Source organism: Rhipicephalus microplus, chromosome X, assembly GCF_043290135.1.
Source record: "Rhipicephalus microplus isolate Deutch F79 chromosome X, USDA_Rmic, whole genome shotgun sequence".
NCBI lineage: Eukaryota > Metazoa > Arthropoda > Arachnida > Ixodida > Ixodidae > Rhipicephalus > Rhipicephalus microplus.
Window position 1 is genome coordinate 307046606 of NC_134710.1, and position 18717 is coordinate 307065322.

Below are 18717 nucleotides of genomic sequence, written 5' to 3' on the forward strand. Positions count from 1 at the left end.
CGAGGGTAGTGTTTCCTACTGATCTGAGAGCTTCAAAGGGGGAGCACAAATGCTCCTGAAATTTTGCGTCATCGAAACAACTAGCAAAAAAATCTATTTCTGTCCAAACAACTCGCATATGCCTTCACACGTGAACGGACGAGACTGCACAGCTGGCTGCCGTGAAAGCGCAAGTCAAAGCTTTGGCTTTGCTCGCTACTAGATTTTTTGGACAAGAATGCCACAACACTCATAGCCTTTTTTGCATCTTTACTGCCTTTAATCTACTTGTGCGTCAGCCATGTGCCCTCGGAGCTCGTAGATTGCTATTGCATTGCCGCCACCGTGGTTTTGTGCGTGACGGTTGCAAAAAATAGTAGTCTTGTTCTCAATCCACGTGCCTTCAAAACTAAGTCGTTTTATACTATGTATGATCGCAACTGCCGCGGTTTTGTCCACAGAGTTTGGGGAAAGCACCGTTGCTTTGAATACACTCAAACCTCGTTATAACATAACAGGATATAACAAAATAATTAATATATTGAAGTGAATAAAATTCCCTTTGAAATCTCCATTGAGAACCATGCATTTCAAACCTCACAACGAAGTAAAACTGATTAGTAAATGGGTATAACGAACTAAGTTAGACTATCAAATAGTCTATCAAAAAAGAACTGACTGTAGTGTGTTAAGTATATCATTTTCTGCGGAGTTTGATGGTCGTTCGGCACGGCTCTTTTAAAACTCTTGCGCAGACCTTACAGCTACGCCCCGCGCAGCCGGGAGAGCCGTCCTCCTCACACAGACAGTGGAGAGGATTGAGGAAGCTCTCAGCGGGTCACATGACTGAGAAGCGCCGCCACAGTGCAAAGCGATTTCCCTCTCAAGACGATAACGACTGCGTCTCTGCTGCTAGCTTCGCTGCTACGTTGCTGCTACCCTCTGCATGAGACACTGCGCTGTGCTCCCTACTGGGTTGCAGAAATTAGGTGCCTTTTTTTCCTCTTCTAACCACTACCAGCACCACTGTCTGCACAGAGAAAAGAGGACTCTCCGCGACACCTTTTTTTCCCTCTCTCTCCGCATGCGGCCTTGAAAGGAGAAGGGTCTCTACGTGCGGAAGTGAAACAAGGAGAAGCGTGGCACAGGCACGTCGCAGATCGGCATTTGAGAGAGAGCAAACAATCCGCCACAGTCTTTTCTTTCCTTTTCTTCCTTTACTTCTTAGCACGTTGAGAGGTGCCACCGCGAAATCTGGCATGGCGCTGAGAGCATTTTCGGAGCGCAGTATGTTCTAATTAACCGTCGCAAGTACTTGCGCATTCAAATTACAGGGCGTTTTCGCCAATTGGAATACACATAGCTTTGACGGGGACCTCAGCGCGAGTTCGAATAAATGAGATTCGACTCTGTTTATTTTCCGAGGCACGCGAGGTCGCGTTGCGGTACATCGGGCCACGAGGCGGTTTCCTTCTTTGCATGCTTATAGGTGTGCGCCCATCTGAACATGCATTGCCACAAACTATTCTAATAGATATAACAAAATTATGGCTCCCCTTCAACTTCGTTATCAAGAGGTTTGAGTGTAGTTGAGTGTTGGCCATGCGCACACTTTCGGAGTTTTCTTAGTAACGTCGTCGCTATACATATTCGTATCGAATGACTGCAGTTTCATCCACAGCAGTTGTGGCAATGAAAACAGCACAGACTGGAGAAGACAGTGTGTGTGCGCTGGTCTCGCGAATACTTCCGAAGCTTCGAGCACACTGCTCTCGATCGGCCTTCGTTACATGGCTTCGGTACTGATGTTCATACCCACGCCGCGATAAGAAAAAGTGTTTAGAACATTGTCAAATTTTGGCCTAATGGATAAATTGATTTGGCTGGGGCATTTCACGAATTGGTAGCTGCCGCGGTTTCACATCACTGAGCCTCTATTTTACATTTAGATGAACGCCTCCCAAATTCATGTAATAAAATGCGGTTGGCTCGCAAAAATGCAGGTCAGTCCGTTCCAGCCATTTTGCGAGCCAACTGCAACAGACTGACCTGCATTTTTGTCCATGATGCCAGATCTCTCACACAAATTTCGATTTCCGGTGGATTTCATGGCAACCGTACAAACGGAAGAAGCAGTCGAGATCCAAGAGGTGTCCCGAAATACGGGAGACTTGGCAGGTATGTGATGATGATAACACCAATACCTATTGTTCTCTCCTAGTGGCAGAATATAACGCAATGCCGTTTTTGTCGCTTCCGCAACTAGCTACGGCAATGCGCCATAGCCAATTGCAAAGGCCACGCTATTTTACCAATTTTATTTTTTTATCGGAAATTAAATATTTTCCGTAAAAATTCAGACAAGATTCGTTTAACTCGTAAGTGCAGTAAAAATTTGTTCACTTTATGGGAAAATCAGACAAGTTGACACATGCCAGGCATCTCGAAGTAGAAAGAGGCACTGGCTGTACATTGATAGAGGCGATCACAGCATCGGTAGTCAGTAATCTGATCTGTGCCGGTAAAGCATGTATCAGCGCTGATAAGGCATGTCTGCATTTATACAAGTGGCATTAAAGGTTACCGCAGTCAAGGCGCTGTAAAACTGCAACAAATGACCTAAAGTAGAGTCTCAACATCATGTGTTATGCCTTAAAGGGAAGAAACTTTCCTCAGGCAGGTCAAGTCCATGTGTGCTGTATACATCAAGCTAAGGCCAAAAGGCTATATTGCCTATGCCAACCACACGAAAACCGTGCACAGTAAATCATAAAGCAGGGGGGGGGGGGGATGTAACTCTTACGAAGCCTACTTGCACGCACAACAGCTCACACTTGCTCACCTCACTAAAACGCTTCCTGAGCAGCAGATTTTGCACAATGTCCATGTACTCCACACCGTTTTCTTCAAGCTTGTAGACATCACACACAAGGGCAATCAGAAAGGGTTTTGTCTGCTTTAACACTGCCAGCAGAGCCATGCGCTTTATGTCATCAGTAAGGAAGGCAGCGTACACCTCTTTGTGCTCACTCAGCTGAAAGTGAAAGAAAAACGTGCGAGAGTACAGTAAACTCTTTCAGACTATTTACACCTCTCTTTTCACAGCCCGATACTTCCTAGTCATAATTATACAAAGCCAACAGAGATTACAATAAAAAAATCGGACATTGAAGTTATTCAGCTGAAATGTCGTTTCCATTTCTCTGAAGAGTCTACCTACATAAGTGCGCCTAGCTGGCCTGGTTGGTACATGATTAAAAAACAGCGCTGGACGATCATCACGAACGGTTCATCTGTCATTCTTTCACCATGCCGTGTCCATCGCTGTTAACACCCAAGGCCCCACGGTGACTACTATGTTGTCATTGAAACAAGGCCACATTGTCTAGGTATAATTGCTATATCACACTTCATGTAGTTGAAGGCCAAGCCCTATAGAGTTCCTGCATATTCTTAAAAGAAAACTTCAGACTTAAAAAAAGCTTGGGAGAATATTACAGCAGTGCATACAAGTTAAATTTGATTACACACAGAGGATAGTATTTTCACTTATTCAGTGATGGTCCAGCCAGTTTAGCATTTGGAGTGATTAGCTGAAGGAAAAAAAGCATGGTTTGTAGCGCATTCGGAGAAGAACTGTTTTGGAGCAGGACATGTATAAATTTTCGGTTAATGTTCTTTACGTGCACGTACATAAAATGCAGTTGCAATCTAATTAACATGGAGACAAAGCCTACATTCAAAGCAGCCATTAATGAATGTCTTAGCACGAATCCTGATATTGATCGATAGATTGATATGTTGGGTTTAACGTCCCAAAACCACCATATGAATATGAGAGACGCCGTAGTGAAGGGCTCCGGAAATTTTGACCACCTGGGGTTCTTTAATGTGAACCCAAATCTGAGCACATGGGCCTACATTTCCGCCTCCATCGGAAATGCAGCCACCGCAGCCGGGATTCGATCCTGCGACCTGGCGATCAGCTGCTGGGTACCTTGGCCACTAGACCATCGCGGCGGGGCTACATTCCACTGCACTAATCTTGCATGTGTTAGTGATTATGGTCTGAACATTTCGTTGTTTCTTCTTGCCTTCAAAATAAACTTCTGCTAAGAGTGAGCGCCCGTCTCGTGTGCTTCTTGTCCGTCATCTTACTAGCGAGTGCCGCACGAAATTCATCGTGAACAGCGACCAACCAACTCGCTTTGCAAAAATAAAAAAAAAAAGCTACATTTTTTATGTATTTCTCACGGCGATGTCCTTGCAAAGCAAACATAACTGTGCCCAGTGTTAGCCATCAAAAAATTGGGAGGGGGGCGTTTGTAAGGTTTGTTGCAGCGCCGTCTCCTTCGTATTGAGTGAATGGGGCAGGACTTCGTGTCCCCCTACACTCCCCGTGTGCACGCCTATGAGAACAAACATTTTGAACGTTTGCGCCGACAACGAAAGCACTGAAAGCTGACATCGATACGTCGCCAACAAGTGCATGCCCAAGGCCAAAAGTAAACGTGTCAGTAGGTAAAAAAAAACGAAACGGTGATGATCACTTATCTAGATGAGATCCGAGGACGAAGAAGGGGAGCTATGGAGATGAACTCGGCCATTAGCTTTGAAGATGTCCCCAACATTTTAAAGTATGTTTGGCAATGAACTCCGCATACAGTTACCACGTGTTCACTGACAGTATGGGCACCGTACACGAGGATGTCATTACCGTTTGGCAACACGTTTCCCTTGGGGTTGCAAGTTCACTTGTCCGGTTTATACAAAGTCTGATCATTCTTACAAGGAAAGTGTTTCATGACTGTTCAAGCAGCAACAGTTGACATTTACTCTAAAAGCATAGATTCTGAATCTGGGAGATTCCCGCAACAGGGTGGGGTGGGGGGCGGAACATTAAAACAACAAACAAAAAACATAGCAAAAAACAAAAGGGGGTGAGAGGGGGGTCTGAATCCCTAACGGCAACATCAAGAGTCACGGTCTTATAGTGGCTAGGAGTGGCCAAACACACAAGGGTAGAGTTTTTGACTAAGGTGAGAGTCTCAAAGGATCAACACAAGTAGCAGAATCCATTTCAGTCAAAACAACTCGCGTGCATCTTCCTGGGACACAGGTGAACGCACGGGTTGGCGCAGCTGGCTGTCGCACAAGCCCGGGTCACAGCTTTGCTTACTGCTAGATTCTTTTGACAGGAACGCCAAAACACGTCTGGCCCCTTTTTATTGCGATAGCAATTATATGGACTGTCCAGGCTGTTTCTTTGCCGTCGCCACCGCCGCCGTCCTTAACCTTATATGCATACGTATCTATATACATGAGCACTCAAAGAAAAAATGCCACCTGATGCGTGCTTATCTCTCACGTGTACTTTGCCCCATGGATGGATGCCTGTGAGCGCGCACTCATCTTTTGGTGGGGGAATCGTGTGCCTTCGGCTTTTACTGAAACAAAAGCGTTAGTTGCAGGGCCCACAAAGGTCACTTCGGTCTCTGCACAGGCCGCTTTTGCGAAAACAGTGCGCTTTTCATACACAGCAAGGTATTACAACTGGGACACTTGTTAGTTTGTACTCATCTGCACCAGTGATTACGTATCGTGCATCGTTTTTGCTTAAACAGTGCGTTACATGTCGAGCGGTAAACGCTGTTAGTTCGCTCTCATTCAGCGAGTATAATTTTCGTGCGTCATTTGTGTGTGAACAGCGCACTGCACGTTTCAATCTGCTTGCCGTTCTCAGCATTACATTCCAAGTTGTTGCTGTCACATTTATTGCTTCTCCCTTGCGGCGAAACTGCAACTTTTATTTTTTATGTATTTACTTCCTTAATCTACCGCTGCGTGCCCTCGGAGCTCGCAGATCATGTCGCCGCGACTGCGGTTTTGTGCGCGGCAGTTATGGCAAATGGTAATTCATTTTACCATCCCCATGCGCTTGGCTGCACACACCCCTTCAAAACTAAGTCTTTTCATGTCATCTACAAGACCATCTGCCGCAGGTTTGTCCACAGAGTTCGCGGATAGCAGCGTTGCTTTGACTGGTTGAGCGCACACTTTCGGGGTATTCTCAGTTACGCCGTCACCATACCTGATCGTGCCAAGAGCAACCGCGGTTTCGTCCTCAGCAGTTGTGGCAACGACAATCGCATGCACTGTAGTGCTCTGGTCAAACGCGTACATCCGAAGCTTGGAGTACACTGCTCTCGGCCTTCTTTCGACAGTTTCCGTACTAACATTCGTATCACCCGCTGCGATTAGAAAACATGTTCGAAACATTTGAACTGAGGCCCAATGAACATAGTAAAATTTGGCTGGGAAACTTAAGAATTCACATCTGCCGTGGTTTCGTATCACTGAGATTATAGTGTACGTTCACATGAACGTTTCTTAAACTCATTTATGATAAAATGGGGTAGGTTCGAAAAGCCTGGAGCAGATTTAGCTGCTTTTTTGCCAATGCGGCCAGATCAGGCACAGAAATTTCGATTTCTGGGAGGTTTTCATGACAACCATACAACCGAAAAAAACTGTCAAAATCCTGGAGTCTTCCAGCCAATCCGGGAGACTTGGCAGGCATGCACTCGGATGTATATTGTATGACCATATGAAACCAACCACGTTCTGAGGAACGTGGTTGGTTTCATATGGTCATGCATTGATCTACTATTTGCAAATTTTCCACTGCAACCTATACAGGAACTGCTCACCCTTCATTTCACGGACCATAAAGCCGTCATAATGAAGGGACATCACAAGCCATCCATCATCTTTAAGAACAAATAAAAGTTGCTTTCTATATATACACACACAGTGTTTCTCATGATATCTTGCCACAATGATCGGCTGGGCGAATTACACGCAGCAAATTCACGCTTTTACCGATGATTCTCTCCGGAGCTTCGCCCACTCGTCATCAGTCAACCTGTGGATATGCTACGATTTTTGTCAATTGATGATAAGATTATCTGTTTTAACAGTATTTAGGGTGTGTGTGAGAGGAGTTCTTTTCTGTGAATGATTGCATGACGCAGTATTTACGGTAACTTTCCACTTATGTCATGTTGGTTTTGTGATCAAAACGTGCAACGAGCGCTTGAACGGTCGCGAGCGGCAGCTGTGCAACACATCGTGCCAGATGCACTCGAAATGAGAATTGAGGCTTAGCTTTATAATAGGCACACTGAAGAACAATGCACAGCATGATTGGGTTTTACTTTTTTTTGGCGAGAAATCAAACTTTCGTATGGACGAATCTTCATTTGCCTAAAGAGTTTTTACAGCAATCACTGCCGCTAGTTGTAGCCGCTTAGAAGCAATGGCTACGTTACGGTATACGAGGTGACTCGCAAACAAAAAAAAATCATTTTATGTGTTTTCACCAGTTACGCAAAAAATGAGAAACTATCAATGGCATGCTAAACTTTCAACACAGAAACGTGCAGCGGTACAAGCTTTGGTTAGGTGTCTCACTGATATTGATCCATTAGAGGGAATCGGCAGCATTATGAAAAATTTCTATATAGCAGTGATACTTGCAACCAAAGATATCTTTGGACCATAAACAGTCCGATGCCGTGTATACACGTGGACTTGACACAGTTTGCGCAAGCTTAACTTGAACATGCCCAGCAATGTTCAGAGACATGAAATTGTAGAAAAATGGTGCAGTTGGACCATCACTGCTTATTCCACGTACAGTTTCATTCTGCTTGAGGAAATTTGAAGTTCAAGAAAAGTCCTTAATGCTCTTGAGTTCTTTAGTCTGAAATTTTGCAGTCCCCCTTAAGCAGTCACGATTTTCCCACATTCACTATGTCAGTGGCTACTTCTGCCTTTCTTATATATCAATTTACCAAGCTTTTTAAATAAGTAACAATTCCTTCATGCATTTTTTTTTCAGCATGCATCCAACTGCCTCAATGATTGTGGTCGCGACACAGCTCTAGGCTCATTGTGGGGCCAGGGCAACATGATGTGTGAGAAAATTCATGCTGAGGACACACGACAAGCTCAGCTGATGAGTCAGTGAAAGGAAAGCAAAATGAATAGGACAAGACAGCAAAAAATGCAGCACCAAACCCAGGCAACACACCATATCGCTTGCTGTTCATGTTATGAAGCTAAATGCATGTACTGTGAAATCAAACCGTGCCTGCATGGCGGGAAGGTGTGAACTGGATAGCCCTTTCACCTTTCTTGAAGTTGTTACAATAGGTTGTATACCAAAAGGCACTACAAAAATACAAAAGCAACACGTGAACTGAAGCGGAGTCTCATGTTATGCCTTGGGAAACCAGAAACACAAAGTAATCATAAAATGACCACACTATTGTGTACATTGCTCCCAAATCCACTACTGCAAGCATTTTCCTAATCTGTAAAGTGCAAGAACAGTTAGAGGCTGTCATCGCCATCGCAGCATTTTCTCTTCTGTTGTCGCCGTGGGCACACTAGAAGATGTAGAGGGTATGGTGGCAAGAGGGCAAGGTTCTATCCTAAAGTCGCGCTGCCAAGCATTAAATACCTTGGACACTCCGCTGGCTTTCACCAACTTTCAAATAGCCGAATACGAAGAGATGTCTGCAAGGCCTCTAGTTCCCAAGGCATGTAGAAGAAAGCTAGCCTGTGCCCACAAGCGTATGTATGGTTTGACGAGTATATGCATTGGCAAGTGCTAGTGGTTGGTCTCGGTACAAAAAAAGTGACTGACACAAGCATGCAGTCCCTGAAAAAGTGCACTTGAGTGCAACAGCAGTTATCTTACAGCATGTCTAGAGGAAAAAACAAAAAATAATAAGAAGGCTATCAACTGAGACAATAATATAAAAGAAAACATTTTTTCATTTTCCTGACCCAACAGACACGTATAGATTTAATTAACTATGAGTGAGCGAGTGGCAAACTTTTTCTAATACGGACATGAAAAAAAAAAGGCAAAACACATCAAATCGAACATTGTCTGTTCTGAAGAAACTTAAAGAGGCCTTGTTAACTTTTTCAGCATTGTCAGAAAATGCTACTAAAGGCTTCTGAGAACACGCGAGCCAAACAATCTGCAGCACACGCCCTGAACTAAGTAATCTAGAAGTCACTCCCTCTTCCCACAACAAATGATGCCTTTACAAATCAGATATATAATGAACTTGGCTATTTTGTGTAGCGTCAGCTCTTTCCATAAGCCACCTCGCTCCGCTGAGGTTGGCATTCATTCCTATATGCATCCGAATATTTTTAGCATTTTGCATATCATATCACAAAAACAACAATATCGCCCGCAGTTCTGCAATTATTCGCGCTGCTTCGTAGTCTGGGCCAAAATGTGCTTTGGGAACCTTCTTGTCGTTAGGAGATGCTCTGCAGGCAGCACCAACACACCGCGCCCCAGCGAAGCGTGTACCTCGCACATAACCAGCGTAGCTATAAGATTGTGCACAAAGGTGGACGAAGGCAGCTACACACTTGCGGCGAAAGAGACAACTTGAGCCCGTAAGCAAAACAAACCCATGAACGTCTGTAGATGTCCGAGGCTACCCAAAACATCATCTCCATAAAATATGAAGCTGACGTGCTCTCATCCTCGAACTCTAAGCTCATCGTCACTCAGTTCAGGTGGGATTGCAAGACAGTTTAGAGTGGCGCATGTGTTTTTCGGTGCTCATATGCAAGCGTGACGACTACGCCATAGGAGCGACTAGTGTCACTATATTCGACCCTGTGTCTGACATAACGATACAAGAAAAACCGAAGCTGCTGGAAACTGCATGAGAAGGCCGACTAGACACTTTAAACATCTAGCGGACTATCGAAAAAAATTTTTCTAGAATAAATTTTCCCAGACTTCTAGCAACAGCTGTTTATTGAATAGCTGGCATAAATTTCTGGCAATTATTATTACTAAATACTATCAAATCACAAACCGACATTTTCGTTCGATATTTGGCTAGCAAAGGTTCCTTTCAATACAGAACTTAAATGTTACTGCAGTATAATCACAAGGGGCATGCACTTTTTAAAGGTTCACCAGCCTAGTCCACTCCTCCAACAATACAAGCACACTGGTTAGTGCAAAGGTCTGTCAAAAATCACTATGTTTCCCAAACACGCAAATTTGAACAGATTCTGAAAGCTGTGTGACTGGACTAACTATTAAAAAGTGCTGGGTGCACGAGAAACAAATTTGACATGCCGAAATCAACAATGCAAAGCGTCGATCACCGGTGATGGATTTGAATAGGCGTGGTAACAAAAGAGTTAAACTGCCTAAAAAGCACAGTGATGACAATTCATACTACCAAGACAGACAAAGTTTACGTAAATACTGCATTTAAGTTTAAGTAAAGCAATAGAATCATAGAATAACAGCTTTCACATACCCATTCCTGGAACACATTCATTATAGTGACGGCCAGACTGTTGGGCCGACTCTCATAGAAGTCTGACGTTGCACACATTAATAAAAATGCGCATTCAAAGCAATTTTGTGCTTTGTCAAAGTAGGTTTGCAAGACTTTCAAAAGAGCTCCTGTCTTCCTATTCCTGGCAGAATGCCAGAGCGATTCTAAATGTTCTGGCCGCATTGGATCCATGGTTGCCGACTGCCCCACCTGAAAGGAATGGAGAAAAAAAAATGCAACACATTTCATACAGACTTCAAACAAATTTAAAATAATCAAGGACTTTTAGTGCCTCGGGCTGTTTTGTGAGCACTGAGAGATAGGCAGAAAGCTTTCAAGTGGGCTGTGTGTATGTATGTATGTATATATATATATATATATACAGAGAAAAGAATGTAAAGAAGATGCATGAAAACATTGAGATCAGAACTTGACAGAAAAAATAAATGTACTAAACGATTAGGCTGAATAAAGTGCTGCAGTTTAAATAATTACATTAGAAAGATGTAGAACACTACTACACCAATGGCAGAAATGCAATGCACAACCATTAACATATCTTTAAATAATACAACTGAAAGTAAAAATGAACCTAATACCTAAGCACGATGTGTAACTATATGATATAACCATAGTGATGAGGCTAGAAGACCTCTACAACATTCCACGAGAAAAAGCAGCATAAGAAGGTGAGAAATTTCTTATAAAGAGCCCAAGGTGGCTACTAAAACTAAGAAGACATTTTGTCTAGAGTTTCCTAGTAATTTTCCCCCGGCTGCTTGCGGTTGCATTTCGCATGAGGAGTTCTCTAAAGCCAGATCATCAAAATAACCAGAATTGCCAAGCTCTCATAATAAAAGAAATCATCTTAAAAAAATGTATATTTTTCAAATAGGTGAGGTTTCTCTTATACGTTTAAAATGCATTTTTCGCAAGATCCATTTTTGGGCAACTTCTTGAGTTTAGCAAAGTGAGGTATTGGGCTAGTTGGTTTTTCATTATTAGAAAACCGCGATACAGTTACTGGGAAATACAAAGTTAGGAAGGAAACATGAAACAAAATTTGGGAAGTCATTCACATATCGGACCAGGAAAGCGCATGTGTCAGTTCAAGCTCTATCCTTTTAAGCCCGACATAAATCGAATTCATCAGAAGCCAGATAGAGCAATTGAAGCAGCATACTCAGAAAAAAACTGAGTTATCGCCATATCTCGTAATTGTAATCATCTCACGTGCAGCAACTAAGGACACTTCAGCAAGATTGCCGTCCCACCTACCCCCAATCCTTCATCGAAAAACCGATCTTTTCCTTTCCAGGAAGCCTTCTTTCTTCCTTTCCAGGAAGCCTTTTTTCGTTAAAGCCTTTTTTTCAATAAATTCAGTTGACAGTTTGCACTTTTAGTGTCCACTTCGTTTTATGTCTCCTCCCCAACTTCGTATTTTGCAGCAACTGTACCACAGTGTTTTAATCATTCTCGAGTTCAGACTTTCTAATACCTCTGAGAGCCTGATCGAGATGAAATTTCGACCACAAGTTCCTAAATATGTGAAGAAGCAAATATCTTGTTTAAAACTTGATATCGCCCATATAATTATTATGAACCTAAAGTAAGAAATAAGTATGGGCTGAGGATTCTAAAAAATCTATTTTTCTCGTCCATCAAAATGTCATACACACTTTTATGATAGTTATTTCATTATACACACTTTCGTGATAGCTACAAAAGTAGCTCGCTATTTCGGCAAGCAACATCAACTCAATATTTGCCTTTAGTGTCCCTTTAATGTGGAGCAATACTGGCTTGGAACCATAAATGCTTAGTGGCATAAAATGTTTGTCTGAAATGAACTCTACACATCTTCATGGCACAAAACAAAAACTGCAACTTACTATAAAACTAATTAAATATTTAAAATTAGCATAAAAGCATATACATACCGCAAAAGTTTTATAGGCCTTGACTACAAATTAACACTTTTTTTCTTTTCAAATCTCATCTTCCCTTGAGGAGATACTGTGTGAGAAAACATCATGGCTCTTCAGTACCAATGCCACCAGCACTTCAAAGTGTTTCGAAGCTGAAAAGCTTTAAACATCCCACGAACCCATGACAAAAGAGATGCTAATCATCCGAAGTGTGACAGGCTCACTCATAAAACTGCATAATATTTATGAAAATAATTATTAATAAAATTGAGGTCAATGCTTGAGTTGCCTCAACCCAGAGAACAAAACAGGTGGCAAGAAAGGTAAAGACAGCTCGTGAAATGCAAAAAAAAAAGATAGATGGTGTACACATCATGAAATTCATAGCCAGAGTTTAGACACACTGCAAAGCAAAACACACACGATGAACAGAACAAAATCAACGATGCATGCGCTGGGCTTTCAACAACTTTTATTGGGAAATTACACGTCTAATTATATTATCTAACGTAGACACCATTGCGTCAGACTGTATATGTACAATTTTTTCCAATAAAAGTAGTTGAAAGTTTAGTGCTCTGTGTCATCAGTGTTTCGTCTGTTATAGTTTTGTGCTGTAGTGTGCCAGAATCGTGTAATGAGCCTAAGTCACCACTATAATCATAGGCATAACATGGTGTGATATTCTGCAAGACAAGTGCATTATTCCAAATTGTTGAAAGGTGCCCTGGCCCCACATAGGTCAAATAGAGGTTTAGGATAGATGGTATTGCAAAACTCGCAGGGCATTTTGATTCCACATTAAAGAATAAAGCATGTATACCACATTCAATCATAATTATTTCTGGGGTTACAGGGGCCAAAACAATGTGATTATGTGGAACGCCGTAGTAGAGGGCTGCAGAAATTTCAACCGCCTGGGGTCCCTTATCCCGTTCACTACCACAGACACCGAACCGATGTGTGCACCAGCAGTGGCAATCTTGCAAAAACCGGCAGATTGCCGGGCTTCCTAGCACTTTTCGAATCTATGAAGGAATTGCAGAATTTGTCAAAGATGCTTAGAAGCATTACCAATAGATGGCTCTAGTTTGTGTTGGTTGAAGTCCCTTTAGCAACTATCATTTAGGGGTGCCATAACAGTGGTGCCTAGTGGCTTAAAGTGGCTCACTTTCCCCACCCGATTACATTTAATCTTGTGGAAGGAACCCCTCTTCACGACAATGTGAAGTGTGTAAGGCACAAGGGAAGAAAAACGCTTGAAGAATTATGAATTAATAAATAAAAGACCTCAATGACTTATCAGCTTCGACTATTTGTTTTGATGATGCCAGTTGCCAGTGTACTTCAAGTTTTCCAAGAAGAGTACAGATAAGCAAAACGAGGTGAACCTAGAGATACTGGTTGTCTACTTATGGAAGTTACCAAAAAGAGACATCTCTATACGCTTCGAGTTTCATGTGAGAGAAACACAGCATAATTGATGACAACTAGCACAGTTCTTAATCTCCACTATGCTGATAATTCAGAACAAATATGTCACAATACTTGCAAGGCATCTCTAGAGATAGTTCAATAGTACACCATAATTAGGATTCTTGTAACACTCAAAATAAGGGATATTCTAAGCAAATTTTTGAAAAGGAACAAAATATGAATGAAAATTTTTCAAAAGAAACCTCAAATACAATAAAATAAGATACTTCTTGAAAACTTTCAAAGTGAAAAAACACCATTTGCACAATCAACATGAAATGACAAATTCAAATCCTTTGAAAGTTCCTGAGGTTGCATACCACGTTAAGCATATTTTCAAGCACCAATGTACCATTTGGAAGAGGTGTGTATTTTCACATGTGCCTCACTTTTTGTACAGTGCAAATGGTCAGCTAGAGTCTCATAACATTGTGACTATGCATTGTGACCATGCATGAAACCCCTTCGGTGCCAGTCTGTCATGGTGTAGTCGGCGCATTTTTACAAAAAAAAAAAAACAGAGCAAAATTGACTGACTAGACATTACAAACCATTTCGCTGTTTACAAATATGTCTGGACAACTTCCAAATTTGTGTACTGGCGAAGCCTAGAAGCATCGGCGGGAAACACAAAGCTTATGGAGTAGCCCGCTCATTTTTAAACACTTTTCTGCCTATATGTGGCCAAATATATTTTTTTCTAGCCTAAACAGAACGCTGCCAGTCATGGTACTTCACCTCAGACGCCTTCAATTTATCTTAAAGCGCTTAAAGACCTTTTTTTTACTCACACATTTCAGAAAACAAGATTTCCGCTTTGGAGTAAGAGTGTGTGAAAGTGACCAGAAATGTCTTGAGAAGCCAACATATCCTACTACTATTGCAATGTTGAAACCAGCCAAAAAGGCGAATACAATTCCGACTATACAATGCAAACAATCATTATGCAAATTATATAGAAAGTGTGTTGATAATTTCTGTAACCATGTTATTAAAAAACAAAAGGTACCCACAAAATATAAATCATGATTTCTTAAAGTAGAAAAGTACCCACCGCATGTCTAAGAGAATATGTGCACTTGTTTAGCTGAATACAATTCACATCGTAAAACCCCTGCTGCGATTCCACTTTTCTGCCACGAGGAGGAGGAGGAATAAATGAGGAAGGACAGAGAGGTTAGCCAGAAATGTCTGATTTGTTAAAGAGACGGTCTGCCGTCCTTCATTGCTGTCCTGTTTTATGTCGCAATAAAAAGCGTACCCGGGGAAGTTTCTAACCTTGCAGCGGTTTTTCTGAAAAGTGCAAAAAAATTTTTTAAACAGTGTTTCTGTCCGGGTTATATCTCCTTCCATCGGTGGGATGAATGCCCACATCACTGGTCTGTGCCGGTAAAATCATGCAAGTCCAAAACTGTGTGGTTTTTGCAGACGTCATCAAGTTTGATTATTATTAAAACCTCAGTGGCCGTTCTAGGCACCCACACTTTTTTTTTTGTTCTCATTAGCGAAGACTGATGCCGTGGTCGCGTATCTCAGCCGTTCGCAGGCAAGTGAACACACCGCCGGCAGCGCCACCGGGCGCCTATTTCAACACATGAAAAACAAAAAAATTGTTCTGTGGTGCAAACTAAAGCTGCCTGAACTGCATAAAATACAAATTCAAGTTCAACGTCCTTATTTTAAAGAAAAATAAGTCTACCTGCGAAGACTTCTTCTCCTACCAATAGATTGTTAGGATTGACCACATTCGCTGTTGGGTGACGCTAGTGGTCACTTTTTATCGACTTTCAACATCAAGTTAAAATTATTCTTTTCCTGGCACAAAAGCATGGTCATTGCCGTCGATGAGATGAACAATCTTTTCATTTGTGCCACAATCAGAAAAATTTTTTCGAGCGGTAGACAGTCCCTTTAACGTAATTCTTTTGCGCAACATGATGCAGGCATCATCACACCCATCGTGTGTACTACCATTATTTGTCGGTGTCGTTTTACACTGCCCTTCTAAGTGTTCTAGAATGCAACCAAACAAAAGCATCCCTATAGAGGGTCTTTTTCCAAAAACGTTTCTAGCCCTGGCATGGCTCTGTTGAATATTCAACTGCATGCAGAAGACCTCTACTCAATCCCAGTTCGAACCCCCCCCCCCTTTTTTTTCTCTCTCACTGCGTGCAATAGCCACAACGGACAAATACACCACCGAATTCAGCTGTTCTCAGCCTATTTGCACTGTGAAATCAGCCGCGTATAGTGCTCCGTCCAGACGGAAGGAAGTGCTGCAACTAACATTCCATCCGAATGAAAGAAATTACCGAGAGTCCAGACGAATTTAAACGAAATGCAAAGCATTTTATTCAGTGCAGTATCCTCGCTTGCAGCACTGTGTTGCAGAACTGCAGTTCCTTAACGTCTAGTGGTGTTGTGTTAAAGAGCAGGGTTCATGATGGCAATCGCCTAACTTCAGCGCATAAGATTCTTATAAGACCTTCTTGCAGGCTAGTTAATTGGTTTATATCGAATGGGTAGCATACTATGCAAGCACAAAAAGAAACAACAAAGAGGGCAGACTTTCATCTGTTTCAAGTTGGAAGTCTACAGACCTTCCCGTCACTTATTTGCTTCCTTCGTTCATGCTTGGACAGTACATTTCTTGTTAGTAGATTCGTATTGCAAGGAGTTTTTTTATATAAGAAAACTTTCTTTAATAATATTATTGAATTACATCGGTAAATTCCGTCTCATGCCGAGGAAACACATTCGTCGCTATTAGAGACAATTTGGCCTAAATCTGAAGTAATCGCCTCAGAATTTGAATCGTTTTCGGATCTGTCTTGTCGCACATACTGCGACCTATCAGCAGCCATGGCGCACACCGTTGCCCACCCCGCATGTCGTTGGAAGGTGCACTATCAATGGATTGCACACATGTCTTGGAAGGATAGAGGCCAAGAACCAAGTAGGACACTGGCAAAATTATTTCTAGTGCACTCTGGACAAAACGCTTTGAGGGAGAGCTTATCCTAGGTCAGGACGGGAATAATACACTTGTAAGTCTCATTGACACCCTCCCCCCCATACAAAAAACGCGAATGAAACTCTACTATCACAATCACGAGCCCGACTATTTGGCAGCACGCGATGAAATCCTAAACAAACCATGATGCCATTACATGCGGGGAAGCAGCACTGGACGAAACGCTCACCTGGCATTTAAATTGATTCCCTCCGGACGGAACGCTGCTGGCAGCGTTTTGCTCTGTTAGGGCGGCACTTGAGCACTTATCTTTTTTCCCGCAGGAATGCTAGTAGAGACTATTGGCCATAAAAAATTTGCGTAGTACATAGGTTCCTCGCAATGTGAAGTTCAGACAATTGTTACAACGCGAGAGCAGAACGACGACAAAGCGACAAGAACACAACGACGACGTCGTCCTGTTCTCGCGCTATAACAATCGTCATGTCATACCAACTAGCCGAAACCGCCACGCTTCTGTACCCGACAGAGATGCACTTAGGGTGCTAACGAAGGAACTGCGCCCTGTCCGGCCGTTCGCTACGTCAAGTAACATCAGTTTGGCGCTAGATACGCCGTTAAAGTTAAACAATGCTCAGTATACCGAATCCAATGGTTCTCCCAATGAACTGAATTTATCAACTTCGGCATACTTTCATATTACGCCCCGAAATTGAACGACAAATGATATTGAGTGCACTACTGAAAAAAAAGGATGCTAGCTCGAGTTTGCTTAGCAATGAAGACGAAATCCCTAGCAAAGGATTCAGACAAAACCTATACATACCGACACACACAACGGTAATCAGCGAGTTCGTAATTTGTGAGCGTTATTCAGTAACAAAACACAAACGCGCTTTGGATGGTGCCGACTCCGTGAACAATCACCGTTTATCACGACAAAGGAAAAACACGCGTGCTGTTTTAGTACTCCGAGTAGTGACCTGGGAGTCCAGACGCAAAATAACATTGACAGCTAATTACTGCAGCGAGCGAAAGGCGCAAAACGCTGACGATTTACAAATCGAGAAGGGTGGCTGCAGCCACTTGGTAGCCCATCGAAAAATCAAGCGTAGTGGCGGCAGCCACTCATTATTTTGAGTTCAGACGCAAAATATACCACTCGATGATTTCCACTCACCGTGCTCAAGAGAGGAAGTCAAGACACGCAGAACGCAGTCGAGCTGCTCACCGCGGGCGTCAACAACTGCCTTGGAAATCCGTTGCAAACAGCAGATCGAATTCACACGTCACCCGCCAAACCGCGACCTGACCGCTATCTCGGCAGCTGGGGTGCGCACCGAACGGGCACCACCGAACTGACTGAATCAGACTGAACGGCCGGTGAAAATTACTCAAATCGAGCGCATGCACGCGACAGTGTCACAGCAATGCACGAGCGTGAGCGCCATTGGCGGCAAGGTTCCTTTTGGAATTGCATAAGTGGTTGTCAGACTGGAAGAATCAGTGTTGCCAGACTGCTGCTAAATTTGACTGCATTTTTTTGTAGTTGTGGTTTTTTTGTGAGAATTTGGTGCCATCCGCGGTGCCTTTCGCGAACGAGCGACGCTGGCCGTTTTAATTAACGGAATGAACCGCGCCTAGCAGTATTTGAGCGCGGCGCTGCTGTGCAATTAAGAGGCCAATTTAATTAACGGGATGAACCGCGCTTAGCAGAAGTCGGGCGCGGCGCTGCTGTGCAATTAAGAGGTTTTAATTAACAGAATGAACCGCGCCTAGCAGAAGTCGACGGCAGTAACGCGCGGTTTATTCCATTATTCTAAATCTACACAATATTTTATAAAACCACTCAATTCTTGGCCGATCCCCCACAGTGGGTATGCGCCACGGACAATAGGTGAACAACAACAACAGTTCGCGCAGTTTGGCGGACAGCTGATATCGAAAGTAGACTGATGAAACG

General features: G+C 42.8%; 1 protein-coding gene across 4 annotated transcripts in view; it reads right to left on the reverse strand.

Annotated features, from left to right (window-relative positions):
• The window catches only part of LOC119162132 (exonuclease mut-7 homolog), a 151489-nt gene extending 133205 nt beyond the window's left edge, over nt 1-18284 (reverse strand). Inside the window, exons 1-3 of one of the 4 annotated variants that reach the window (XM_075879474.1) lie at nt 17935-18284; nt 10356-10586; nt 2822-3013 (exon numbers count right to left, since the gene is read on the reverse strand). In XM_075879474.1, the coding sequence (XP_075735589.1) occupies nt 2822-3013; nt 10356-10568 (405 nt within the window). In that variant the 5' untranslated portion in view covers nt 10569-10586; nt 17935-18284. The remainder of the gene's footprint in view (nt 1-2821; nt 3014-10355; nt 10587-17934) is intronic. The other 3 variants (XM_075879472.1, XM_075879471.1, XM_075879473.1) reach the window with 3 other exon arrangements.
• Nucleotides 18285-18717: the final 433 nt, after the last annotated feature.